A 27,028-nucleotide genomic window follows, 5' to 3' on the forward strand; every position below is an offset into this window, starting at 1 on the left:
GCTCCATCATCAGCTCGCGGCCGGGTCAAAACAGCAGACGCTGAGCCCTGGCCCAGCTGCTGGCAGTCCACTTTCTAGCCATCTCCTGGGGTAAGCACCAGCATGCTGAGGACCTGTAGGGCCAACAGTCCTTGCTCCTCCAGGAGAGGAAGGGCAACTAGAAATAGAAGTTGCCTTAAGCAGGGAGTTGACTCATGGTTGGACTTAGAAGGCAGCCTACAGGCAGAACCCCTGGTTTAATGACCGGGACTATGGTGCTCTAATTTGTGATCAGAGCAGATATTTACAGGAGTTAGTAAGTAGAACAATAGGGATCACCAGCCCAGGGATGGAGGCAGGGGGTTGGTATTTGCAAAGTCCCTGGCAAGAGATGGACCTGGAAATGGGAGCAGTTCAGAGGCCACAATTTCTTTCATTAGTATTAATATCCAAAATCTATGCTAAAGTATACGCAAATCGTCTTCCAGTCATTTTAATGGCTGGCTCTGGTGATTGGATAACCATGCTGTAACACTGTCTGAGACAGCTCTGGCTCCCTGGAGTCAGATCCCTTAGGAGCTACAAACGCAAGGCCAGTTGCGGGGCGGGGGTGGGGTCCCAAGATTCAAGGCCTATTCCTCCCACCCTCATCTGTGGGTTTTTCCAGCTGCTTTTCTTGGCCCAAAGTTGACACCCGTAGGGATACAGATGAGGGAGGGGGAAACAGAAAACAGTGAAGTCAGAACGAGCTGGGGAAGAGGCAGATGTTAGGAAGAGATGGAGAAATGGGGCTAGTGGTCCAGCCCTTGGAGACAGGACACCTGGACATCCTTCCAAGTAGTGTTTGTGTTGGGCATGGTAAGAGACGGTCTTAGCAGGGGACTTCCTCCTTTCCACCCCAAACAAAGGAGCTTGGAGTTCTGATTGTGGGGTGCCTCCTTCGAAGGCTGGGCTGAAGCCTAGGAGGCCCGGCTGCTAACATCGGGGGCAGGACCATGTCTGCTAACAAAGGCTGGTGGGTGCCGCCCAAAGGTGAAGAAGACAGTGTGTCTGAGAAGTTCCTGAGGAAGACCAGAGAGTCTCCACTGGTGCCTATAGGTGAGTGGGAAAGGAGGGCCTGGGGGTGCGGCGGGAGCTTTTTCTTAGAGGACATGTCTCCTAGTCCTTCCAAAGAATGAAGCAGAGAACGCAAGTGGTCCTACCCAGTACCAACCAACATCTAGAAGAGGAGTGAAGCAACCAACAGCAGAGGTGCCAAGGGATAAAGGGACACTCCCGTATAACGAAATGAGTCTGGATGGGTAAAGGTGGTGAACAACTGAGTGCATAGGATATAGAGAAACCGGGGGCATCAACACCGTCAGCAGGAAAGGCGCAGTTTGGGGTTCCCCAGGGCTTCTTTCCTCAAAGCCCTGGGAAAGGAGGAAAACAATTGTACCAGGATGTGGGAGCCAGCAACCTTTGAAGAGCAGCCCAGAGCAGAGCTAATGGGGTTTGGGGGAGTCATGATAATGCACTTGTGAGGGAGGGGAGTCATTGGAGGGAGGCGGTCACTTTGAAAACACCATTTAGAGCAGCAGTCCCCGACCTTTTTGGCACCAGGGACCGCTGCTCTTACGACTCTCATGTCTGATGATCTGAGGTGGAGCTGGGTTGGTGAGGCTAGTGCCAGGGAGCGGCTGCAAACACAGACGGAGCTTCTCTAGCTCGCCCGCCGCTCGCCTCCTGCTGTGTGGCCCCGTTCCCAACAGGCCACGGTACCAGTCTGCAGTCTGGGGTTTGGGGACCCGATTTAGAGGAAATAACTCAATAAACCAATGATACCTACTCCCCCGCCCCCATAAAGCACCAAAGCAGCTGTTTATCCACATGCCTATCCTGCCTAGATGAGGTCTCTCTCATCGGGAGAGGAATGTGCTTGGTGGATGAGGCCCAGGGATCATGTTCTCTAACTACAGGCTTAGGAGGCTGCCTGGTGGTGGCAGCATACAGGATTTACCGGCTGAAGTCTCGTGGGTCCACCAAGATGTCTATTCACCTGATTCATACCCGAGTGGCAGCGCAGGCCTGTGCTGTGGGTGCCATCATGCTAGGTGAGTAGCTTGGTGGGGACATAGGAGAACGAAGGCCGAGTCCTGACAGTTAAGGGACCATAATTTCAGTCTTTGTTTCCTTTACAAGCTTCATTATCGAGTCCTTGGTACTGAGACATTTTCGGGATGCCCTGTTTAATCCCCTGTCCCAGGCCTGTGGGGATGGTACACAGTCTGTTCATTACAGTCTGTCCTACGGGAGAGAAAAACCATGCAGCAGAACACATGCTGAATTTCTCCTCTGGATCGAAAGGTAGACAGCTACTTAACTAGTTGTGGGACAGTGGACAATCTCTGTGGGGCAGTGAGGAACACTGAATCTTTTTCTCATCCTTGGTTTCCCCATGTGCAACAAAATAACCACCCTTGGCTTGCCTACCTCACGGGCTGCCTAGGTTTCTGATGATTTCTGATAGAAATACCCCTGAAATACTTTGTCAAACGGGTCATTTCCCCAGGCTGTGTGGTCAGGTGCTTGTAGCAGCTACTGAGCCCTAGGGCAGAAAGATGAGCAGGGAAGCTGGACTCTCAAGGGACTGGCTGGAGACAGACCCCTAGGGCTCTGCAGTTGTTACTCCTCTCTGGGACACCTGGGAGTGTCAGAGGATGGGTGAAACGTTCAATGCCAAGGGGTGTTTTTCCTTCTCCCTCACACAGGTGCTGTGTATACGATGTACACGGACTACATCAAGAGAACGGCACAGGACACCGGGGAGAAGTAGGGCTCCTACAGCCCGAGGCAGTCAGATCGTCTCACGGTGATCTCTGGTATGCTTCTAATAAAGGAGTTTCTCAGAAAATCAACAATCTCTTCTTTAGCTGGGGGAGAGCAGAGTGAGGGATCGGTAGTGGCTGGTGGGGGACTTAGAGCAAATATTTGGTAATCAAAGAGTTCTGGCCCTCAGTTCCAAGGCAAGAGAGACTCTCACGGGGCAGAAGTGGACGTGCAGTAGACATCTGATCCCAGGAACCCGACAATTCCCAAGCCGGCTCAGGCCCACCCGGAGAGCATGGTACAGAGGGCAGGACACCAGGAGTGGGAGTGGGGCAGTGAGGAACACTGAATCAAGGGGCAGGCATTCCTCCTACCACAGGCTGCTTCCCTGGGGACCCAGGCAGGAAGAAGGCTGCAGCTGGAAGCAGAGGCAGTGAAGCCTCATGGGAGACGACATATATTCAGAACCCGAGTGCTGGGACTAGACTGTACTAGAGGAAAAGGGGCAGAGGGGCGGGGATGAAAGACGCAGAGCAAGGCAGAGGTCAGAATGTTCTGTTCACTTATAAACCATGTCTAAGGTCAAACTTGTAAAAAAAACTTTTCATGTAAATTCTGAGGACAGGACCCCTTGGGGTTAAACACGTTCATCCCCTTCTTCCCTGAGTCCAAGCTCCATTCTGTTCCCTGGGAATGAAGCCAGGCACAGGCTACAGAGGGAACCAGGAGGCCGAATGCACCTCCCTCACTGGGCTCTGGGTTGGAGGCTCTTGGGTTGTTTGAGATGGCCACAGCAGTTCCCAGACACTCTCTGACGACATGGAGTCCAAGTCACATGAGGTCCCAGCTTCCAGTCCAGGATACAGCCCACTGCAGGGAGCGAGAGCTGCCAGGAGTCCCGGCACTCACATGGGGTAATTGAGCACAACATCCTGCTTGGCGAGCTCCAGCAACATAGGATCATCGAAGAACTTGCTGATGCTCACGTCCTCACTTAGGCCCTGCAGAGGGTGGGGGCAAATGTAAGAGTCAGCTCTGTTTGGTGGGGGCCATCTGACACCTGCACTCGAGTGGGAGGCTGGTGGGGGGTGGAATGCCTGCCAAGCTGTTTCAGGGGCCTGCCTTTAGCTTACTGTCACTGGAGAGAAGGCCCCCCTTTCCCAGCTGGACTGGGCCCCAAGTCTGGTTGCCTGAGGCCTGTACGGACTGCATCTTACTACATTGTATAGTAAATTGCTCTTGGTCTTTGGAAGAAGGGTTCAAAAGGAAGGAAAGAAGAGAGATAAAATTCCCATTGAGACCCACTGAAGGCTGAGGGGTGGAGATGGGCCTGAGGGACACATACCTTCCTACGACGGGTTTTGATCATGAATTCCCGGGCCAGGTGAGGAGCTGGCTGTGGCTCCAAGGGGCGGATGACAATGCTCTTATCCAGAGGATCACCAGGAACGATCTGAAAGGCAAGGCATTTTAGATGGTCCAGGCAGACCCCCAGTGCATTTGGACCTGGAAGCAAGACTCTTCAAGGAGGTTGAAAATGAGTCACGACTGAAAGGGGAACACGTGGGAGGGAATTGGCCTTGTATAAGTGGGAGGCCAGGATGGCCAGCCTGTACCATTTTCTCACCTGCCAATGGTGGAAGACAGACAAGGAAAAGGCCTGCCCCTGGGTGTGAGTCCGCAGATCAGTCTCAAAGCCAAAAGAATCAATGGCAGGGATGAAAGCTTTGATGGTGTAGAGAGGGGAGCCTGGGATGGGTGCGTCCTGAGTCACGTGCCCCCTGAGACAGAACAACAAAGGCTGAGTTCCTACAGAGGCCAAAAGCAGAGAAACAATCTGCCCTCACATACATCTCAACCCAGAACTACCATTGGAGAAATAACCGTAAATGCACTACGGACGGCAGAAAAGGCTGGAGCTCTCAGTGTAATTCCCAGCAGAGGTCAAAGGGGCAGTGACTTCTGGGCCAGATGGGAACATCGATGGGCAAGGCTTTATAGACGTTCCCATCACTGACACGCTGCGTCACTTTCCCCGGAACTCTCTGAAGAGGGGGGCCCAAGAATCTCAAATTTTAATCTGCAGGAAAGCTGGGGATTTCCTCATTCTTATTCCTACTTCCCTCTGAACAATCAGCTCTTTAGGTTTCAGAAGTGGAGAGGGCAGGGAGGCTGATCCCTCCACGGTAGTGGAGTGACTTCCTGCTCTGCTCTTGTTCTCCGCGCTCTCCCTAATGTGCTTGGGGCTGCTTACCTGCGCCTGGCCAGCACAGTGTAAACGGCAGAGACACAATCTGCAGGGGCCTGGACCTCTACAAAGTAGTAAGGTTCCATCAGCCGAGGAGTGGCCTGCAACAGAGCAACAAGAAAGGGTTCCTCAGCTTGGGGAAGGCTGAGGACCGAAACCCTGGATGAAGGGAAGGCTGAGGGGCTGAGCCCATCTGTGTCCCGGTGCAGCACAGCCCCACTCACTTACCATGAGGAAGGCAGAATAGACGACTCTCCTGGCCGTGGGGATGATCTGGCCCCCACCCCGGTGCAGGGGCTCCTGGGCAACCACTGCATCTAGGATCTTAAACTTCACGTTTCGAATCACTGAAAAGGAGATGGGGCACTTGACTGGGTGATTCTGGTGCTAATCAAGGGCCCAGGGTAAGAGCAGCAAGGAGCCTCTTGCAGCCTTGCAGTTATCCTGCGGCCACAGAAAATAAAGTACAAAATTGTCCTACAGATGGGTGTTCTGATGGGGTACCCAAGGCCTATAGCAAAAAGGTCAGAAGTTAACCCTGTGTTCATTGTGTTTGATTCAGGCCATACTCAACATCATAAAGCTCCCACAGAAGTTTTTGCCTGCTTCTTTTGCAGACATTTAATTATTTTTGGATATAGAATAAGTTCTGTAAGTTCTAGAAATTGCATATTTGTTTCCATTAAATCCAATCCTGGTCTATAAACTACTCCCATCCTCCTCTTGATACATCTTGGCAAACACATTTCTTCTCAGGAATGAGGAACAACTAACTGTCAATCTAAAAATGACTTCATTTCCAGGGTGTACGAAGTGGTAGTAACAGGATAGGGAGAGGGAAGGGAGAAGGTTGGCCCAGGACATAGGATGGCCCTGTGTGCCTCAAGTGGCTTCTCCTGCCAGGATCCTAAAGATGATGCCACCCTACCTCATACACCCAGATGTGATGACCCTACAGGACTAAGGTGGGGGAGGTGGAGACACTGGTAAACTTACACTCATCACAGAGGGGTCCCTCCCTGGTTCCCCACTGGAAACCTTGAACGATGCTGTCCTTCACTGAACCAAGAAGAGCCTTGTCCACCTGCATGAGACATAAGGGCCCTTTAGCAGTGACCCTGGCAATAGCCAAAGAGTTTAGGGGAAGGAGAAGGTAGGTACACTAGTGAAAGGCCAGTCTTCTTCACCAGAAGACACAAAATACTTTGGGGGGGAAAAAAGAACACTTTGTAGTTTCTTCCTTTGGAGCTAAGAGACCACCATGTGGCTCCCATCAGTTCTGCTGTATGTACCTCAGAGGGCAGAGTATCATCCACCAGGATGTTGGGGCCGGTGGCATCAGGGCCAAAAGCCCAGATGGAACGAGCAGCCAGTAGATCCCAGTCGTATTTGGTCTGGAAGAACTCTCCCAGCTTCTTCCTGGGAGAAGAGACAATGGTGGGCTCAGCCAGCTCTGTGATTGCTGGCTCCTGGGGCCACAAATCCTGCCTTTCTGGAGGGCAGTCACCTCAGCTCACCCACACTGTGCCCGGGAAGGTAGAAAAGCAGGAGATAAAATCACTTCCCAGAAGGATGTATGGTATCAGAAATCTGTCAGGTAAGCTGTGACACCTACCTTCCTTCAGCCCTGAAATCAGAGGCGTGTTCTTACCTGTTCCATGTGATCTGTACCACCTCATTCTCGATGTCCTCAGCGAGTCCCTTCTCGAGAGGCTCAGCAATCATGGTGATCTTGTTCCTAGTTAGAAAAGAAAGAAGAAATGAGGCAGGTTAGCAGGACCAGCACTCTAAAAAATGGGTGACAAAGGAAACAGCTAAGGCAGTGATGTCGGTGAAAGCCACAGGGGCATAGTAGAGCCAAAAGGGCTTATTTTCTGTCTTCTTTCATTTGAATCTACTGCTCTTTAAAAAAAGTAAGGTTTGGGGCAATATTTTAAAACAATCATATTATATAGAAAGGAAAAGTGGCAACTGTGATAGTCAGCCTGAAATACAAAGTCTCAGGGCAAAGGATTCCACAGTAGCGTGTCCAAAGCCATAACGAGTCACAGTCCAGGGTGAAAACTCAAGTATCCTAAACACTCCCATCCCACGACTTTGAGATCCCTATTTCCACAGTGTCTGTGACTGCGGTGGAGTTGGTGGGGAGGGGAGAGTGTCATGACAGTCCCAGGACTGCTATGATCCCCAGCTTACTTCTTATTGGGTGTCTCAGCAAAGCATTTGAGGGAAGACGTTTCCACCACTGTCTCACAAAAGGTGACGACGGGGTCGGCCACCTGGGAAACAAGATAAATTACTAAGCAAGTTCTGATTTTGTTGGAAGGACAACCTTCTGCCAAAGGGAATTCTCAGGGCCCCTGACACTACCTCTGTGAGGCGCTGTGAGAATTGGCATTAGAGACAAGTAGAAGAGTAGGCTAAAAGCCTGTACCCTCACTAAGAAGCCTGAGAAAACTTAGTGTAGTGCAGCATTTATGATCTGGAGCCAAGAGCATGTGGGGATCAAATTCGGGCCTAAACTATAGTCCCCCAAGGTATCTTTTAACATCTGTTCAGTGGTCCCACCACCATTCACTAAATTAGCTTTGCAGGTCTGTCAGAGCTGGTTCTAGAGACCGACTGAAGAGTATCTGTTCCCTTCTCAACCCATGATGTTTGGGTAGCACAGTTCCTCCTTGACCTCCCACAACACCTGTGCCCAAGAAACTCAGCTTCTTTCTTCTATAGCACCAGTCCTGGGCACATTGGTAGAAAAGTCTAGAAGGGTACTTGAGGGGAAAATGTGTGTCTCAACTGAAAGGCTGAGGCTATGCAATGGCCAGTTTAATTGAGAGGCTATGTTAGCACTAAACAATGAATCCAGGAGAGCCAGGCTCCACTTGCTCCTTGAAACCATCCACTCTGAGCCTTAATCACCATAGACGGGTTAATTGTGCAACTACATTTTTCAACAAATGACTGAGATTAACTGATTTGGGAGCCTTGACTGTGTGTGTGTGTGTGTGTGTGTGTGTGTGTGTGTGTGTGTGTGTGTACACATATATACATATATACGACACTAAGGATAACCTTGCAGAAAAGGACAAACCAGATATCAAATACCTTTTCATTCTGAGGGAGCAACAGATCATACTTTTCCCAAACAGGATCTCCTCAGCTAGTGCACCCCATTTCCCTGGACCTTCCAGGGGAATTAAAGGTTTGGCTACTTGTAAAATCAGTCTGGAGCTGTGAGCCAAGGCCCTGGCCAGGCAAGTACTCAGGAAAAGGGCCACTGCTCTACCTTGATGTCTATTTCTGAGTACATCTTCCGCAAATCGTGCATCACACAGTCCAGGTAGAGCTCCCCAGTACCCAGAATCACGTGCTCGCCAGATTCTTCCACCTGAAACACAAAAGCCCTGGTGGTCACGGCCTGGACTTTCTTGTGCCGGTAACAACAGACGGACAGAGAATCAAGACTAGAACCCAGGAGGAGGTGCCCAAAGCCACTATCAGAAACAGCCACTGCTCAGCATTGGTTCCTGCCTCTTCCAGGAGGATCAGTGGCAAGAAGCAGCCTATGAGTCAGTCCTCAAGAAATGTGGATCACTCAGCACTGTGCCACTGGGTGGAAGGTCACCAACTTAATTTCCATCTTAGCCATTTAGGGAAAACCCTGCCCTCCGTCTGGGCACAAACTGATCCTTTAGTCCTGGTAATCTACACAGAAGGGTCGGAGTCACTCACTTTTCCTTCTGTATTTCCTGGAAAATCAATTCAAAGTGAACTCTCCATGGAAAATCGCTTCCCTATCTAGACATGTGTGGAAGATGCACATGCATGTTTGTGTCCCCCACCCGATAGATCTCATCCTGCCTTCAAATGACAGTGACAGATAGGGATTAATTCCTGATACAGGGTGCTGGAAGCAGCAGATCAGAGACACCAGATGGACGTGAGCATGTGGGCAGCTGCTGCAGGCCTCAGACCTACCTTGGTGGTGAGGGATGGATAGCTCTTGTTGACCTTGCGCAGACCGTCCAGCATCTTGGGCAGCTCTGAGGGGTTGACTGGCTCCACTGCAATCTTGATAACAGACGTGGTGTTGAACTTCAAGGGCCGGAAAATCTGAGCCTGAGATCCAAAATGTAGAGGCGTGAGGGCATCTGGCCAGTGCAGGCACAGAAGGTACAGAGGTAAGAGAGGAGATGAGGACTTGCTTAGGAGCAGACTATTCTCCAACTAGTAGCCACAGGGTTGCTTGTAGGCAACCTGAAGGGCTATTTATTTCCATGGTCTTTGGCAGAACAAAGAGAGGAGGGAAAGAATAAAAGGAAATCCTCCTAATTCCCAGCACCTGAGCTGAGTACAGGGTGACTTCAGGAGGGTCATATCTCAAATGCTGAGACTGTGCTGAGGCCTGGAACCAGGAAGTGGCAGTGACTCCAGGTTAGTCCCCTGCTGCTTGTTGCTCCCACGTACCATGGTTCCTGTGACCCTCTAGCTTAAGCCAGTCAAGCTACCTCTTCAGAAACTCTACCTCCTCATTGCCTCGAGGTTCGGTTATGGTCGCTGTCTTCACAATTGGCTGATCGACACCTTCAATCAGAACCCAGTTGCCAGCAGGAACACGGTTCACCTCAATGTGGTACCTGAAGCAATAACCAACAAGCAGCAATGGAACTTGGGCAGAACATTCATTCCATAAAAATGTACTCAGAGCCAGGGTGAGCCAAACAGATACATTCTAGCAGGTGAGGGATGCAGCAATCAATTACATAACCACATATATACGTAGTCACAAAGTGATAAGTACCATGAAAGGAAAAGTGCAAGGTATTATAAGAGGAGAAGATGAGACGATCTAGTTCAGTTGTGTGCTGGAGGTAAGTAAGCTGATGCCAAAGGTGTAGGATGTAAGGAGATGCCTAAAGCACCACAGAAGAGAGATACTGCAGCTCTTCCAGCTCTTCGATTTTCTTCTGCCTTCCAGGGACTGGGTGGATGTGGAGGAGGGAATGGGCCATCCGTGAGGTGTAGCACCCACATCAGGAATAGGACTGCGCCCGTTCTGAGATGCCAAACTTTTAAGAGCTGACGAGCAGCTCAGAGGCCCAAGCTAAGTCTGATTCTGCAGATGGGGATGCTACAAGAGATCCAGCAAAGTCGCCTCTCTTAGTCAAAAAATAGTCAGTGGAGGTGGGAAACAATTTCTTTGGGTAAGAAACATAAAGGTTATGACTTAAAAGAACATGGAAGAGAGAGAGAGAGGGGATTAGATGAGTGAAAACAGAAATGCTGCTACGAAAGTTCATACAAGCCACCCAAAAGTAAGGTCAGGCTCTGGGCATTATCCTAGCTGTCTCTGGACCTAGTAAAGTTGGGTAGTAAGAACTAGAAGTCAATGGATCTGCTGAGGGAGGGTCACCGTGACCCCTACTGAAGGGAGGTAGCAGCTATTGTGTTTCCAGAGAAGACCACCCGTTCCAGCCCTGTGGGGCTGTTCCAGTGCAGAGGCCAGGGCTCTGGTTGGCAGTACCTGGCCACGGAGATCCAAAGGCGGCCCACAGTGCATATCTGGGAGTCTTCCTCGTCCTCCAGGGTGTAGTTCTCACCCAGCACCTTCACAGGCTGCCCCGCATGGATGGTGCCACTTAGCACCCGACCAAAGGCATGAAATTGAACTCCATCATCTGTGCTGTACATCTTGGTAGTATGGCACATCAGGGGACCCTGGAGGAGGGGACAGAGCACAGCCTCAACCACACATACTCTCTGGGTAAGTACCACTCTCTCCACTTCCCTAGCCAGGAATGACACGAGCTCTATGAGGAAGCAGCCCAGACCTAGAGGAAGATGTGGCGATATCCTGGGAAAATTCCAACCACACTCTTCCTCCTGCTTAGTTAATAGATGTCAAAGTCATAGGGAAAAAAACATGTTTCCTTTTTTCTGGAGGAATGAGGGAAAAGGGAAGAGAAGCAGGCTTAAGGTGGCAGACTGGCACTGTTAACTTGCGAGATTATAAGACTAACTTGCTCCAAATTTCCTCTGAAGATGTAACTCACAGTTCTCGGTTGTATGTTTATGGTAAGAAACTAGACTGTCTAAGAATGGCTGGGAAAGAGATTTTTAAAAGCTGGGACTGACTAGGTGAGCAACCATTTGCTGAGTCTTTACTATCTGTCAGGCACTGCGCTATACGCAACTGTAACTCTTTATTTTTTTTAGGCGAGGCATCCCTTGGTTGACCTCACAGATTGCAAGAACCTTGTCAGTTTACAATCCCTAATTTTCTTTATTTTTTATGCCTACAGCACCTGGTCTTCCTAGGTGGTCTCCTATCCAAATACTAACCAGGCCTGACCCTGATTAGCTTCTGAGATCAGATGGGATCAGGCTTGTTCGGGGTGGCATGGCCGCAGACAATACTTTCTTAATCTTACTTAATTTCTGTAATGACCACACACATATTATCACCCTCATTTCATAGACCAAGACACTTAGACTCAGAAAGATGGAATAACGTTCCCAAGATCATACCACTGGGAGCGGTAACATCAGGCTTTGAATTCGGGTCTGTCTATGCTCCTGGGAAAGGCCATGCAAGGAAGGGGAAGGTGGCATTACTCTTATGCCAAGAAAACAGTATCCCCAAGCGGGGGGCAAAAATCAGAACTGGACGGCCATGTCTCCTTACATCAGGGTCACAGTCGCTCATGGCTTCGCCGAGGTCGGAGTCCACACCGCCGGTGTAGGTGTGCTCGATCTTGGGCTTGGCACCCACCTTTGGAGATGGGATGTGCTGTACACACATGTCCACAAAGCCTGCGGAGGAAGAGTAAGCCATTATCCTATGCTCTCACAGGGAAAAGTGAGCAGTGAGTTACTCATCCACTCATGCTGGTCAGAAAGCTAAAAGGGGGGGGACTTTATGCTCTAAAAGCTATGATACTGTGATTCTGGGGGGAAATGATACCCCGTTTCCTGGGAGTATACTGCTAAAAGGCTGGGGTCACACCGATGCCAGGAAGAACAAAAAGGTCTCAGCGGTTCCTTGGATCTCAGCTGATAAAAATTTTCAGGTCTATTGATCCATGACCTGTTACTGACCGGTAAGCACTCACTGTGCACTTCCACAGAACCACGTACCCGTCTCTTTCTAGATCTACTTAGAATAATCCCCAAATTGACTCTTCCCCTGTGACAAACGCTCCACATATTTCTGTTCAATAAGTTATCCTGTTTTACTAACAGCCAATAAGCCGCACAAGGGAGAACCTCCATTGACACTTTGGGGTAGGTATGTCTGCTTTTATGTCAGATTGATGGCCAGCCAAGAATGAACTACTAAAATTATGCACTTTGGAGATTCAGTCACTTAAATCCCACTAAATTCAGAATCGACAGATTGCTGAATGGGTCCTAAGCCATCGCCTTTTCCACCTGCATTCTTTTATAGGTGAGAAATTAGAATCGCAGAAGAACTAGGTGGCTGGCCGAGGGTCACCCCATGGAAGGGCCAGGAGCAGAGAAGGATCAAGACTCAGGTTTTTTCTCAACCAGTCCAGGGTTTGCCTTCTGTGTGACTAAAATACAGGAGAGAGGAGCTCAGGGGAACGAGAAATTTGAGTCTACCGCATGTCTCCCCAATCTCAGCCTGGTCCTTTTTCCATTGTTTCACATCACCCATGAGTCCACCTTCTAGACTACCTGGCAAAACCACCAGAACCTCAGAATCTGCTTCCCCATCTCCTCTTTTTGCACGCTCCTTCTGGTAGGGAGATGTAAGTGCTTTTGTTTCCCAAGACAGAATTCTTGGTACCATCCCCTAAGGAAAACACCTAGGAAAAAACCCAGGTGTTCTGTATCCCAATGTGTAGTTTATTTAAAAGCCTCAGATCTCTGACCACCACTATGAAGTCAAGTTTCGCATGACACACATGGCAGGACATAATGATGGTTAACGTCAAGGAGGCCATGAGCTCTTTATTACCTGTGAACTCGCCAAAGAACTTTTTACAGACCAGCCTGAGCAGGGGGCGGATGTTCAGCTTCAGCTCCTCTTTGGTCAGGTGGATACCAAGCTCATCTAGGGTCCTCGGGAGGCTGGTGTCCACATCACCAACAACCTGTGACGGTACCAGACACCACATTAGCTGTAGTGACAGTCCCATTGTGGTGCTATGGAGGAAGACAAGGGAAGGCCGATAGGAAATTTGAAAGGTCACTGCACTAGGTTCTTGTCTATGGGGAGAGCATGTGGCAAGGACAACAATTTGGTTTCAGAGAAATCTTTGACATCTATTTTGCGAACCCACTCTGGGCAAAGCAGGCTTGGTTAAATGCCCACACCAGCTAATTAACTTGGTACTCTCAGGTGGACTGCTGTCAGTGCTGCCCCCTGGTGTCTGAAAAGCAGCATCTCATCACACTCAGAAAATCCCTTACGTTTGTTTCCCTATTTAGAGACTTCTCCTACTTAGAGGATCACTGCACTAGAAGGAACCAAAAAAGGTCGCCTAGCAGTCCATCCGCTGTCAGCGCAGGGCCAAGCTAAATCATCCTCAGCAGACTCAAGGTCTCTACTGAGACAGGTTCTATAAATTTCTTTTATTAATCCATTCTAGTCTAACACAAGATACTAAGTATCTTGTACTTTTTAGCGCTAATAAATTTTAATCAAGTTATTTTGTCTTGTTGCTAAGTTATACTATTTTTCTTTTTTTAGGCGAGGCAATCCTTGGTTGACCTCACCGACTGCAAGGACTTTGTCAGCTTACAATCCCTTACTTTTTTAAGCCTACAGCGCCTGGTCTTCCCAGGTGGTCTCCCATCCTAGTACTAACCAGGCCTAAACTTGCTTAGCTTCCGAGAGCAGACGGGATTGGGCTTGTTCAGGGTGGCATGGCTGTAGACTAGTTTTACTATGTTGTCTGGTGGAATGGCCACACACATTTCATGTATATGCATGTGTTCACTGTGCACGGTGCTTATTAAACACTTACGTATTTTACAATTGTCTTAAAAGTCTGTATGAAAATTCCTGTACAACATTATTACCCTTTCAGTTCTACCTTTTAGGTTGCACAAATCCATACAAATGCAATGTTATACTCTTTTCTGTGGAGCATCCCACATAGTTTATATCCTTACCACTGTCTGATGCAAACCTGCTCCTACTGACAAACATCATGTGCCCAGAACGGTCATTAAAACCAAGTTCACATAGCCTTTCTTTTAATGGCTGCAAAATACTTCATTTTATGGTGTGTACCGTAACTCATTGAAACGATTCTCACTGATAAACATTTAACTTATTTCCAGGTTTTTTTTCTTTTCCTCTATATATGGTATAACAAATAAACATATATACACAATCACATCTGTAGGTTAATCCCCATAAGTGAAATCATCAGTTCTTGAGAGTCACATTCTTTTGAATAGTCAAAATCTTTACACAAAATTTCTTTAGGTTGTGTATATTCCTGCTCCATCCTGAATCGATAGCACTTAAGAGGGCTGCAGTGTTCTAGATCCAGAAGACTGGTGACCAACCATCTTCATACTTGGTAATATAAAACTGAGCAAGTTCAGGGGCAGGGGCGAAGTCCAAGTTCACCTTGAGCTTAGAAGGGCAGACATGAACCAGGCAGCCTGACTCACTCACCTGGGCAAGGATTTTATAAAGAGGCTCCAAGATAAACTCCACGAAGCTCCTCTGGGAGCTGCTAGTCGGGGCCTTTTTTGTGAACTTTCGCCTAAAGAGGAAAAAGGAGTTATTTATGGGTGATCCAGGAGGGAGATTGTGCCGTCATTGGCCCCCAGGGTATGTTTCCTAAGTTCGGAATCTGAGCAGGATCAAGGGGAAGGCAAGTGTGTGTGAGAGAGATCATAAAATTTCCCAAGAGACCCCTGGCATATGGTTATGACTCTCATGGATGCCTGAATTGAGCCGTAAAGACCTCAAGAGAAGCAGCCTCTCATTCTGTTAGAGCTCATGAAGCCAGCTCACTTAGATGAGAAAAGATGGTAGCTCATGTCTAAGAAAAAAGTAAGTTTTTAAACTTGAGAAACTTTGTCAGTCCTCACTTACTGGGAAGATGAATCACCCCTCTAGAGAGCCACTTCCCACATTCTACTTACGTCTTGGGGTTGAAGTAGATGTCACCCCAGAGTCTTTTAGCAAATTCCTGGTAGTTAATGTCACCTATAAGAGAAGCCATACAATTACAATCTACTTTGGAAACTATTTTTTGAAATTCTCTTTCACGTGCCATGAGTGGTTTGTAGCTGAGGAATTCTACCACTTTCCTTTCCAAGGTCCCTACATTTCCGTCTAAGTAGGCAGGCAGGCAAAGGCATAAAAGCACAAAGAAGGACAAACCCTGCGAGTCTGGGACTCCTGGTTCCCTTCTCAACACCTGTCTGAGCCCCATGTCCTTCACGCAGCTCCCCGACCCCTAGCCCATTGGACCTGACTCCCCCTCTGAATTCCTTTAGCTCTACCAGCCTACTGTCACTGTCACAGTGACACTGTTGCAGCAGCTAAGTGGCCCTCAGCCCACACTGTCTCACATCGCCATCCATCACTCTGTAGGATTCTGTGTACCGCTGGACGAAGTTCCTAGAAGTCAGAGATTATTCATCATGCTTTGTTGTACTCTTAGCAAGACGACGTGCTATCAACTTTGGTGGTATGGTGTGAAAAAATGCACCAAAGTGGATTCTACTCCCACTCCATCGAAAACTCCTGGGCATAGTTTTCCCATATGTCAAATGAAGGGAAAACACTCAGTGGTCTCTGGTATTCCCTCCAGTGCTGACTTTCTAGAAGTCCATGAAAATGTTGGAGCCCACAGATGGCTTCTTCATAAACCAACAGCAGGTTCCAAAATGAGTGATAATCTCTCCTGAGGCTCAGAGCCATTTTCCATCAGAAAATGAATCATCGATATATTATAATTATAGCAAGTCTTGGATATTGCTTTACATGCTGATACAAAAAACACTGAAACATATAAACTGTTCAGATGAATTTCATTTATCGTCCATCTATCCATTTTTTTTCAAAGAACCATCTGGAAACAACCGAAATATATGTCTAATGATGGGAAGATGGTTACATTATAGTACATCTATGCAGTGGACCAATGGGCAGTTACATAATTTTTTTGTAAATACATTTTAATAAAATAGGCAAATTCTTGTGACATAATGCTGAATGAATATACTGTTATATATTTTATATATGTATATAAAATATGATCTCACTTATGTAAAATACTAAACAGAGAAAGGGACTATGACAAAATATTTATAATAGTTATAATAATGAAGCTATGGATAAATTTTGCTTTCTTGACTAGATTTTACTGTATTTCTTTACTAGAGTTCACTTTCCTATAAGGAGGAAGTCATAAATATGTATGCATATATTAAAAAAAAAAAATACCGAGTTTTATCTACCCATTTTTCCACAAGAGCAAACATTCCGCACGGAGCATGAGACAGGACAGCTGACTGGCAAGAACAGAATCCCCAGAGCTCCAGCGCCTGCCAGCTGAGAGACCGCTCGCAGAGCCTGTCTTTTCAGCTCTAAAAACGGGGTGATAGTAACCCCTCTAAGGAAGTATAGGATTTGACACACACAGCACTCAACACAGTTTCTCCTGGAATGTGAGGGAACTGGGGAGGCACAGAGGTGGAGTGGGGCATGGGAGCCTCTTGAGATGGAAAGCTGGTCCCAGGGCTCTGGTGTCGAGGTTCCAGAAATCTACAGTCATGCAATTAGGCATTCCAGCAGAGGCTCGGTCGCACTGACTGCATATCTATCATGAATCCTCAAGCAGGCCGACAAAATTTCTATGGGCCTAAACACGGATGGAAAGGCAGCCAGAAGCACTACTAGTGAGGGAGAGTCCATCTTTGAGGAAGAGATCTGAACGGGCTTTGTGAGCATGGATAATTTCTTTTTGACAAAATCTGTCTCACTCTAGGAAAGATTCTTCTTCCTAGAGCTCTTTCTTCATCCTTTTCTTCCCAGTCTTTATTTTTCTATTGTTTGGCAACCACTTAACCTGGAGAAAGGGTCTAGGATCCAAAAAGAGCCCCAAATGTAACAGTGACAGTTGATGAAATGTTCCCTCCAACTAGGGACTCTGGCATGAAGCCAATTTCTAAACCATTCAGCAGGAAAGGCACACATGACTCAGGGGAAGCTGGTGAGACAGACTGCCAGCCAGAGCTTACTTACCAAAGGTGTCAGCATAGATCTTGGCAAAGGAGCCCAGTGTGAAGCAGATGCTGTACTGGGAGCTGGAGAAGCAGACGTTGCCCAGGAGTGGGGACAGGATCAGGTTCTCATCAGTGGAATACATGCTGAAACAGAGACAGTCATGAGCGCACAGCCAGGCTGACACATCGCCAAGGGTAAAGGGCAGGGACTCAATATCACAGCCTCTCTCCAGCCCTTGCCCTCAGATGGGGCTTACATAATAGTCAGCTCTGCCAACAGCCTGGACCAAGAAAGTGACATGATGGAGCTGTTCTCTAACTCCCAGTAACAGGCTGATTTCCCAGACCTGGGAACGCTCTGCACAATCTCCAAGAAGTTAACTGCACAAGACAGACAAGGGGAAACTTGGAGGGCAGGGACAAAGATTTCAGACCACAGGAAATGAATCAAATATGATCGGAAATAAATATATTCTGGAGAAATCTCAATTTTACAATCACAAACGGATGTAAACATCTGTGTCAATGAATGAATGAATGAATGAGTGGATAAATAAAAGAGAAAGCAACTTTGCTCCCCACTTCCAACATCCTACTCGTCTTTATTCTGCTTTGTTTGGTTTTGTTTTACAAATTTGTGTTCAGTAAGATTTATTTAAAAAAAAAAAAAACGAGTTGTACGAAGGGATCAAATCCACAACCCTAGCTTTATGGACATGCTGTTTTGTGGAATTTCTCGATTTAGAAATAAAAGTTTTGGCTGATAAAGAGCAGTCCCCACCTTACTCCACCCCACTCCCAAGTCATGCTCCCCAGAGGCACCTGCTTTTAACTCCTTTAAAGCTGTTTTTAGAGCACTGACCTCCATATTGCTAAACAATGTTATGTTGTTATTTCTTGTTTAGAGGTTCAGGTATGACTTTTTTGTAAAACAGCATTTAGCCCTATTCTACCTCATCTCCCTTTCCAAAGAAATTTATCCTTGCATAATTTGGACTCCTGATGTTTTATATTGGGCTCTAGCCTTTCCAGAGACAGGGAGAAGATATCCCTGTTGAGAAGTGATGCGGCAAACCTGAGCGGCTCCTGACTGTAAACCTGGCTCTGGCCACCTAGATGCTGTCCCCAACCTGGAGAGGTGTTCTCTCAGTAGGAGGGGCCTCTTCCCAGGCCCTTTGAGGGGTCTCAAGAGGTCACCCAGTATATCCTTCAATGTACAGATAAAACTGTCTTTAAGACATATTTAACCTAGTCTTCAAAGCCACCTTGATACTGTATTCTGGAGTCTCCCAACCATCACTCATACTTCTTGATATAAGCCCATCTTGTAAAGCAGCTAGATCTTCAGAAATGACAGCCAACAGTTCCTTTATTTACTGAGTCTGTGCTAATTACAGCAGCTAGCATTATTCACCAATCAGTTACTGTACGCTGAGAACTATATTGAGTGTGTTACATCAACAATCAATTTAGTTTCTTATAACGTCTCACTGGGCAAATATTATTATTATCCCCTTTCCACAGAAGCTGAAACTGAGGCCTACAAGCTTAATTTGCTCAAATGCACACGGTACGTATGAGGGGAAGATGAGATGATCCTAGAGCTCAAGGTATTGCCCAAGATACTAAATTGAAGGTTTGTGTTAAGCTGCGCAAGAGTTACTGAGGCCAAGGCCCTGCAGTCAATCCCTGTGGGGCCATGGACGAGCCTCCAGCCCATCCAACACGCTCTTCAACACATGCCAAGGAATCAGAGCTGCCCCCGGAGGTGTCTGAGGTTAAGATTTATAAAAAACCAGAGTCCCCGAGGCCAGCGCCAGCATCCCTGTACCTTATCAATCCGTTGACCTCATCAACAATGTGGCGCAGCTTGTAATAAGCATCAGTTGGAGGCAGCTTCAGCTCCAGGATCAGCCGGTCGATCTTGTTGATGCACACGGTGACCGAGAGCCTCTCCTGCACCGCGTGCTTGATCAGCCGCTCTGTGTTCAGCATCACCTGACAGACACAAGGTGGTAAGGGCAAAAAGGGCAGAAAAGTCCAAAGCAAAGTCAAAGAGGGTACTGTTTTAAAACTGAAAGTATGAGGAAAAGAGGACCTAGGGAAATATCATTGGGTAGAAGCAGAGAGTATCCTGCCCAAAGACAAATTCAGAAGCTTTAAGAGGGCACCTCGCGGAACTGAGAAATGAATAAACACACCGAGGATGCTGGAGCCAGGTTCCTCCGTGCTGGAGAAGAAATGGAGATTTAGGAAGAAACTGGTGCTGAAATGGAATTGTGGGACTTAGGATAAACCAATGATTTCTTCTCTTTTGATTGTGTTAAAGATTTTTAATATGTACATATGTATAGAAATAGCTATAGATATGATGGGTATATATATTATCTGTATTCAATGAAAGGACTTAGAAGCAATGTACGCCAGTAACAATGAACATACCCTGATCGCTGTTTCTAAATTCCAGTCCCCACTCTAAGGAGCCAGAGCTCCTTGGAGAAATAGTTGATTCCAGGATTGGGACAGGGAATGTATAAGATGAGTCTAGAATATTTTTTATTTTTGCCTAAAAGGAAGTACTCCAAAGAAAGATGGGACGTGTCAAAAGGAAAAAGGAGCCAGCCTGAAGGAACTCTTATTAGCCAAATCTGGGATAGCTAAAGTATCAAAATATGTAAGGATAGTAATAAATTATGACCCACGAGTAAAATAAATATCTGTATCCATACTGATAATAAATAAGCAAATGTAGAAGGGAAAACTCTTCTTTATAACAGAATCCCAACCAATAAATACTGAAGGAATAATAAGACTTAAAAAATCGCAACTTGCAATTAGTATAAAATAAGCTAGAAATGATCGAGGGATGATAAAATTGAAGGTAAAGTCTGATAAGGAATAGAGTGTGTAACAGACTCAAGGTACTCTCCACAAATTATTTATTTCGAAGGCTAAATTGTAACTTTATTTATACTGGAGAAACCTGGCAGACCCACCTTAACCAACTGATCAAAGTTAACACTGCTAACAATGGGATAAAGTGACATCATGGGCCTCCTGGTGTGATGGGACCAATGAGAACACAACTACACTTATGTACTATTCCTGCCCAAAATAACCTGAATGTAATCACGAAGAAACGTTAAACACACCGAAATAAAGAGACATTCTACAAAATAAATGGCATATGCTCTTTATGGCAATGTCATAAAAAGACCAAGAAAAGTAAAAGAGCAGTTCCAACTAATTAAAAGAAACCAGAGATATGAGGACTAAATGTTATGCGGCATCCTGGATCAGGAAAAAATTCTATAGAGGACATTATTGGGGCAATTAGCGAGACTAAGATCTGTAGAAAAATATCTGCACAAAAATAGTGTATCAATGCTGAAGTCTCTGATTTTGATAACTGTTCTGTGGCTATGTTAAGTAAATGTCCTTATTCTGAGGAAATACATTCTGAAATGTTTATTTTCAAATGTTTCAAGGAGGAAATATAGGCATGTGTGAGAATATATGTGTATACGTACAAAGAGGGAGAGAATTACAAAGCAAATGAAGGTGAGTTCTTTGTACTATTCTTGCAATTTTTCAGTAAGTTTGAAATTATTCCAAAATGAAATCAGTTTAAAAAAGAGCAACTCTGGCTCCCTCTGCTGGCTATCTCAATGACAACATGAATGAGGTTAATTAGCCAAATTATTTAATCTTTCAATTTAGAAAGATAAAAGACACCCTGGGCCTTTAGACTTCAATCTCTCTTTCAAGCTTAGAAAAACTCATTAGCATTTAAAATCCATTTATATGAATATACTCTCTTCCCTCCCTTTTATTTACAGCTGTCATTTTACCATTGTGTTTCCTGAATAACAATGGATCTTATCATTTTGAGCTTCACTAGGCAGGGTGTGAGGGACTCACATTGAGAACTAATTTTGAACGTCATTTGCTGCCCTAATTTTAGAGTGAACGTGAGCCTTAAGCCCACAGATTTTCATGTTCTATGGCTTCCGGTTTGCTCAGTGCCCTGGGCATTGTATGGGGCAAACCTAACAGGGAAGAAGGGTCCTAAGAGACAGGAGAGTCAAACTCACGCCCTCAGCAGCATCGATGAAAAGGACCACTCCATCTGAGATGCGCAAGCCAGCCGTGACCTCATCAGAAAAATTCACGTGTCCTGTAAAGCAAATACCAACTAAGTAGCCACTTGCATGGTGGCAGGACGAGGCGCAATTAACTGGTAGGTGGTCTGAGGAGCACTGCAAAGTATGTGATTCCCCAAGATCCCCTTTCCCTTCTCCCCACAGCTGCCTGCAGTGTATAAAATTCCACCATTAGAGTCGCATACTTGGATTAAACTTTTATCCAGGAGGTCCCCAAACATAAAAAGAACAAAGTGGTTTTTTTTTTTTTTTTTTTATCTAGGAGGGGATAACATATTCACATTCACACATGAGCTTAGCCTAATCAGCAACAAGCAGAGTTCTGTGGGACAGAAGACAATCTGGACAGGAAAAAGGGCAAAGGAGGGCCCGGAGCACGGGAGACAGTACTCGGCAAGGCATTGCTGTGGCGGGGAGGGCTGACAGGTATGAGGGCATTGAGCACCTGATAGCGCAAGGAAGGCCAATACGTCAAAACTCAAATTTTCCTATTTAAAACTGTGCTCCAATTTGGTCCTTTCCAAAAGATAAAAGTCAGCCACAGGGCGAGGAATGCCGCTCCCACTGGAACGAGTGTCCCCCCCAAGCGGTTGGTGTGTTGCTCTCATGGTCTCTTTTAAAAGACTGAGAGTACCTGAGGCTGGGGACCACAGATGACTCACCTTTTACTCCAGCGTCTAGCATGGGGCCTGACACAGGTTGAAGTGAATAAATTAATAAGATTCTCTAAAATTTCAATATTTTAGAGCAAAGAGCGAGCAAAATAGAAGGCTTCCTAATTAACCAGTGAGAAGCAAAGGAGATGGCGAGTCAAGGGCTGTCCTACCTGGAGTGTCCATGATATTGAAGAGGTAAGACTTTCCCTTGGTATCCGGCAAAACCACTGTCACAGGAGTGCTTTTGATGCCAACACCTCTCTGAAAGTCACAAAAAGGGAGTGGTGACGCCTTCTTACACAAGGCAAGCGGGTTCATTCTGCTCTTGGGGCTTGCCGGCTGCTGGTAAACGGCCACTGCTGTCTCTCCTTGTGGCCGGTGTGGTTTTATCTAGGTCTCTAACCAAAATGACCTTGAAGATGAATATCTTGGTGTTAAACAGGATTTTTTTTTTTTTTTGGGGGGGGGGTTGGTTCAAATACAAAAAAGTAAAAGTAAAAATGAAGCAGCAAGCAAATCAGTATTAAGCCTTAACAGAGAATCCAGAGTCCTAAAAGCTTATCTTCCTCGTAAACTAGAAACAAAAATAATAACCAAGCACTAAACAAGTAAAAAGAAACAATTAGGGGGCATTTTAGTATCAGAAAATATTATAAAAGCTTTAACGGGGAATAATTATTAAACTCTAGTCAAATAATTCTATTAAAAACAACAGTAGCTAACATTTACTGGTTGTTTATCAATGCTGGCACTATTCAGAGTTTCTTTAGTTAACCTTACTGATGTACTTGAGCTTTCCATGTGGTCATTCAAGACAAAGAGACAGAAATAAAGAAGGGGAAAGAGAAAGGGTTAGAGGGAAGGAATAAAGATCCAGATGGAAAGAAAGAACCAGTCGGAATGGGAAAGACAGTGATGTATGCTCACTCCTTTATACAAAAAGAGAAGTACAAAGACAGACGGACCCATTCTCAAAGAGATCTACTCCTAGAAAGAGATGAAATCATCTTATAGATTTGAAGGATGATATCATTTAAAAAGTCATGTTGAGCTTCTGTATAACTTATAGCAGAAAGGTAGATGTCACCTCTTAGTATCTGCTCTATTAGGTCAAATTAAATCCAGTCATGGGCAGGAGGTTCCCCCCTTGACCCTACGGCTTGCCTACCCAGCTCTCTTTCAAGTTATAAATTATGGGATGTCTGGGAGAAGCAGGCAGATGAGGTGTTGGGTGGGAGTGGAGTAGGGGTGCGGTACGGTCGAAAGTGTTTCATAAAAGTTCCCCTACCAAACTACTGCTGCTGGGTCTGGTGTGGGCAACAGTTGGATTTCCCAAGGCACACTTACCTCTTGCTCTGTGAAAAGGATGTCAGTGTAGCACAACTGAAAAAAAAAGAACTATCATTATCACCTGAATTCAGACTCCTCTCCTGCATGAACCATCAAATCACTTTTCCTTACTATTTCTCAACTCAAGAGTTTCTGCCCCAGAAGGAGAATAAATTGAAGAAAGCAGGGAGTCCCTAAAGAAATTCCAGACAATGAGATCAGTGTCCTCCCAGATTGAAAACGCTCCTGGATGTGTGTTTTTTGGGGGTTTGAGGGTGGTCACTGAAGACCAGGTATGGCTGGAGAGCTAAATTATATTAAATTCACTGAATTCTTAGAGTGGTAAAAGGAGACACATCCAGCCTTCATGGAACCCCCACACGTCAAAACAGTCTGAACAATTATTGCTCTGAGACCTGTAGCCACACTTGGCTTCATTCGCAGGCATTTAAATTTATCATGAAAACGACAAGGTCCAATTGTATTATATTTATAGAGGAGGCTTTTAATACTATGACAGGATAAAATAGGCTGTAAATGTCAGGATATGAGAACAAAGGAGGGATTCCAAATGCAGAACATGTCATCAAAAAAATCCTGCAAGTTAATATTCTCTATGCTCCTAAGAAAGTTGAAATTATTTTCTTAAAGGCTATTAATAGAGATTACACAATTATAAAGCAGTGCTTTGTAGGTGTCATTATTTATAATGACAGGGGGAAGTTGAAAGAAGAAGAAGAGAGATACACCCTTGTAGATTCTGAATGGTTTCATCCTAAACCCTCAATAGAATTTCTACTTACATCTTGGTCATAGCGCTTTCTGATTTCCGGGTGAGTCTGCTCTATTAAACAATCTACGAAACACGTCTGAAAGGAAAGAGAAGGTTAAGACCTGCCGACCACAGAGGAAAATCTACTCTACCCTTCCCCCGCTCCCAACATACCACACATTTAGAGATAAGGAGAAGAGAACCAGGAGGATTATGGGACAGCGATGGATTAACACTGAAGCCACAGGATTATTTTCAAATGAAAGATGCAATCTTTCTTGGACAAGCATCTCCAGGGAAATGAAAACATATAAAATCAGAGCAAGGCTCAATTTTCTCTCTTCCATCTAGATATAGGCACAAAGTTCAGGCATGCAAGTGGCTTAGTAACAGGCTGCATTTGCTGCTCACGAAAAAGTGAGAATGTCATAGTAAGGTTTCACAATGGGCATGAAGGCCCCTCAGATTAAGGAGGTCCAGCCTTATGGGTTCAAACCCCAACCTGTGATGAAAGCTTAAAAAACAAAAAGAAACCCTATTCCAAGTAGCCAAAAGTTCTCTAACCTTGCCATGATGAAGATGGCCACAAAGGGTCACATTTCTGATGAGCTCTGAGTTATCCATCAGATCTGCCAAGAAACTAAAAGGAGAAAAAAAAAAGAGAGAGAAAAGAGACTTTGGCAAAAGTTTTCACGTGGGGAGTGGTGCAAAAGTGTTTCAGGCATTTTTGGCCAGGAACAACTTTCACACCACCAGGAGAACGCTCAGAGGCAGACGACGTGAATTTCTACATCTACATAGTTCTGGTTGTGGGAATCGAACAGACTTATCCATGAGGTGACACAACCCATAAAATGTCATAAGGATTTCAGCAGTAAAACAATGAAATTCAAAAAGCAAGGAAGAAGAAAAACAAAACTAAATACCAGAACTAACACACATACAGAAATAATGTCCCTTTCAAAACCTTCAGGCAAGATGCTGCCCATTTATTCCACTGATGCTAAGGGAACTTAAAATCACTTTGGGAACTTCTCTTTTGAAATTGCTGTCAGAGCTAGTTAACAAGAAAACATCAGCGCATTAACAATGCTGAGCAGAGGACTTCCATCTTGACCAAAATCAGTACTTTGGTCCTTGTTTATCGCCCACATTACTTATGGCCCGTAGGCTTCAGGTGACTTTGGCTTTTCAAAAAATCAAGTCTGTTTTCGAAGACTGGTGATTTTTAAAAATCACCATTGAGAACACAAAGAAATATGAAGCAAACTCTGAAGCTAATTGAAAAGTTGTTTCAAAAATGTCTGAGTGTTGACAGGTGAGCCGACCATTTCAGAAGGGACCCCATTCTTTCGGACATACAAGATGACAACACGGTTAAAAGAAAAAACACAATAATTTCATTAACTAATAACAAGTTACAAGTACTTAATATATGAAGGTCTTACAAGTGCATTTCATCAATGAAAATATTTTCAAAAAGTTTGCAGTATGAAGAGTCTAAATTATTCTATACATATATCTAACTACTTAGGCCCTCCTTTTCAAAATAGAGTTATGTTCCCAAAACACTTAGCCATTTTACTAAGTCACAATAGGCTCTGGTGGCCCAACATTGACATTACAATACCTAATACTCTTTGTCTCAAAGGCTGATTTTCGATACCAAACTAAAGGTTTGGAAGAAGAGAAAAAGAAGCTAAGATCTGGATGAGAGCCAAGAGAAAAGTTCAGACTGCATCTAAATATCCCAGCAACCATGTAAACTGAAGGAAGATTTTGACAAACTGGAGAGAGATTTTGCTTTTGCAATTCACTGGCTACTTCAACCATAACCTACCTAATATGTCCATGAAAAAAATGAACCTACACTATTCATGCACAGAGGCTGAGAGACATTATAACTTACTCCATTTCATACACTGTGACAGGTAATGTCTGCTCCATCAGAGTGAATTTCTTGGTTTTCACTGGCTTAATGATGGGTTCTAGGGAAAGAAAAAAAAAAAAAGTGGTGATGTGCAGTTAGGCAGAAAATATAAAAATACAGAGCTCTGTTCCATCAGACTGAACCTGCAGAACGTATGATACATGGTACCAATTTATGTTGTTTTGAAGGATCACTTGTATGTTGAGAAAGTTCTGGGAATGCTGTTTCGTACAAGACGGTGAAGGATCTTGAATCGTGGACCAAGGAGTTTGGGCTTCATTTTGTGGGAGGTAGAGAGAGGAAGTGGATATAGGTTGAGGTCAATGTCAGTCCAAAATCTCTCCTTGAATTTGTAAAATGCAACTAATTTGAAAGTAAGCACTGTGAGGTTTGGTTAAATGAGCTGGGATTATTTGAATAGAATACTTATCAGTCGAGAGGGAGAACTTAAAAAGTATTCAAGAACCTAAACATATATTAGATAAATAAAGAAATACTCCTATGTGCTTGGTAACAAGCTACGAGTTTTACTTAATATTAAAACAGGATTAACTGCATCTCAATCCAGAAACAGTATCTGACAGTAGAAAGGAAAAACTAATCAAGTCATTCACTCAGCTTTCAAGAATGCTGATGAAAGGAAGTGTTCTAGTTTCAATTTCACCTGTCAAGCCAGTGCCTCTTGACTTACCTGTGAGAGGCTGGGTGTCTTCCTCCTGAACTATGGTCTCCACTTCAGGACCATACACCTCTTCAGCGGTGGGATAGTACTTCTTGTCCTCATGCAACACCACCTCCATTCCAGGGTGATCTTCATCATGATCACCTACATCATCGTCATCGTCATCCTCATCCATCTAAAAGTGAGAGGGAAGGAGCCGTAAGAGGCATGCACTTTTCCTGCTCAATGACTGATTATAT

At 45.4% G+C, this 27,028-nt stretch overlaps 2 protein-coding genes and 2 pseudogenes across 4 annotated transcripts in view; 1 reads left to right on the plus strand and 3 right to left on the minus strand.

Annotated features, from left to right (window-relative positions):
- Positions 1-3,239, plus strand: HIGD1B (HIG1 hypoxia inducible domain family member 1B). 3 transcript variants are annotated; one of them, XM_016139774.2, is made up of 4 exons: positions 1-90; positions 888-1,077; positions 1,938-2,072; positions 2,730-3,239. In XM_016139774.2, the coding sequence occupies exons 2-4, from the start codon at positions 975-977 to the stop codon at positions 2,792-2,794; spliced, it is 303 nt and encodes a 100-aa protein (XP_015995260.1). In that variant the 5' UTR covers positions 1-90; positions 888-974; the 3' UTR covers positions 2,795-3,239. The 3 variants fall into 3 exon arrangements, with proteins under 3 accessions (XP_015995260.1, XP_015995261.1, XP_036078655.1); XM_016139775.2 differs by having other exon boundaries at positions 3-90; positions 926-1,077; XM_036222762.1 differs by lacking the exon at positions 1-90 and adding an exon at positions 104-837 and having other exon boundaries at positions 926-1,077.
- A 92-nt stretch (positions 3,240-3,331) lies between these two features.
- The window catches only part of EFTUD2 (elongation factor Tu GTP binding domain containing 2), a 33,642-nt gene continuing 9,945 nt past the window's right edge, over positions 3,332-27,028 (minus strand). Inside the window, exons 3-28 of the mRNA XM_016139771.2 lie at positions 26,799-26,964; positions 26,087-26,165; positions 24,742-24,817; positions 24,209-24,274; positions 23,424-23,459; positions 22,247-22,337; positions 21,352-21,434; positions 19,089-19,255; positions 17,277-17,401; positions 15,167-15,230; positions 14,691-14,781; positions 13,017-13,152; positions 11,721-11,848; positions 10,560-10,753; positions 9,561-9,672; positions 9,014-9,154; positions 8,322-8,423; positions 7,232-7,314; positions 6,687-6,773; positions 6,328-6,454; positions 6,032-6,119; positions 5,264-5,382; positions 5,042-5,136; positions 4,415-4,568; positions 4,133-4,240; positions 3,332-3,788 (exon numbers count right to left, since the gene is read on the minus strand). Of these exons, the coding sequence (XP_015995257.1) occupies positions 3,693-3,788; positions 4,133-4,240; positions 4,415-4,568; positions 5,042-5,136; positions 5,264-5,382; positions 6,032-6,119; positions 6,328-6,454; positions 6,687-6,773; positions 7,232-7,314; positions 8,322-8,423; positions 9,014-9,154; positions 9,561-9,672; positions 10,560-10,753; positions 11,721-11,848; positions 13,017-13,152; positions 14,691-14,781; positions 15,167-15,230; positions 17,277-17,401; positions 19,089-19,255; positions 21,352-21,434; positions 22,247-22,337; positions 23,424-23,459; positions 24,209-24,274; positions 24,742-24,817; positions 26,087-26,165; positions 26,799-26,964 (2,814 nt within the window). The 3' untranslated portion in view covers positions 3,332-3,692. The remainder of the gene's footprint in view (positions 3,789-4,132; positions 4,241-4,414; positions 4,569-5,041; positions 5,137-5,263; positions 5,383-6,031; positions 6,120-6,327; positions 6,455-6,686; positions 6,774-7,231; positions 7,315-8,321; positions 8,424-9,013; positions 9,155-9,560; positions 9,673-10,559; positions 10,754-11,720; positions 11,849-13,016; positions 13,153-14,690; positions 14,782-15,166; positions 15,231-17,276; positions 17,402-19,088; positions 19,256-21,351; positions 21,435-22,246; positions 22,338-23,423; positions 23,460-24,208; positions 24,275-24,741; positions 24,818-26,086; positions 26,166-26,798; positions 26,965-27,028) is intronic.
- Positions 11,329-11,447, minus strand: LOC118604550 (annotated as a pseudogene).
- Positions 13,821-13,939, minus strand: LOC118604560 (annotated as a pseudogene).

Source organism: Rousettus aegyptiacus, unplaced genomic scaffold, assembly GCF_014176215.1.
Source record: "Rousettus aegyptiacus isolate mRouAeg1 unplaced genomic scaffold, mRouAeg1.p scaffold_m13_p_6, whole genome shotgun sequence".
NCBI classification, from domain to species: Eukaryota; Metazoa; Chordata; class Mammalia; order Chiroptera; family Pteropodidae; genus Rousettus; species Rousettus aegyptiacus.

What these genes read in the sequence shown, in the direction of transcription:
- HIGD1B (XM_016139774.2), top strand. Translation starts at nt 975, where the DNA reads ATGTCTGCTAACAAAGGCTGGTGGGTGCCGCCCAAAGGTGAAGAAGAC. An exon ending in GTCTCCACTGGTGCCTATAG is followed by an intron (nt 1,078 to 1,937) that starts GTGAGTGGGAAA and finishes CTCTAACTACAG; the next exon opens with GCTTAGGAGGCTGCCTGGTG. An exon ending in TGTGGGTGCCATCATGCTAG is followed by an intron (nt 2,073 to 2,729) that starts GTGAGTAGCTTG and finishes TCCCTCACACAG; the next exon opens with GTGCTGTGTATACGATGTAC.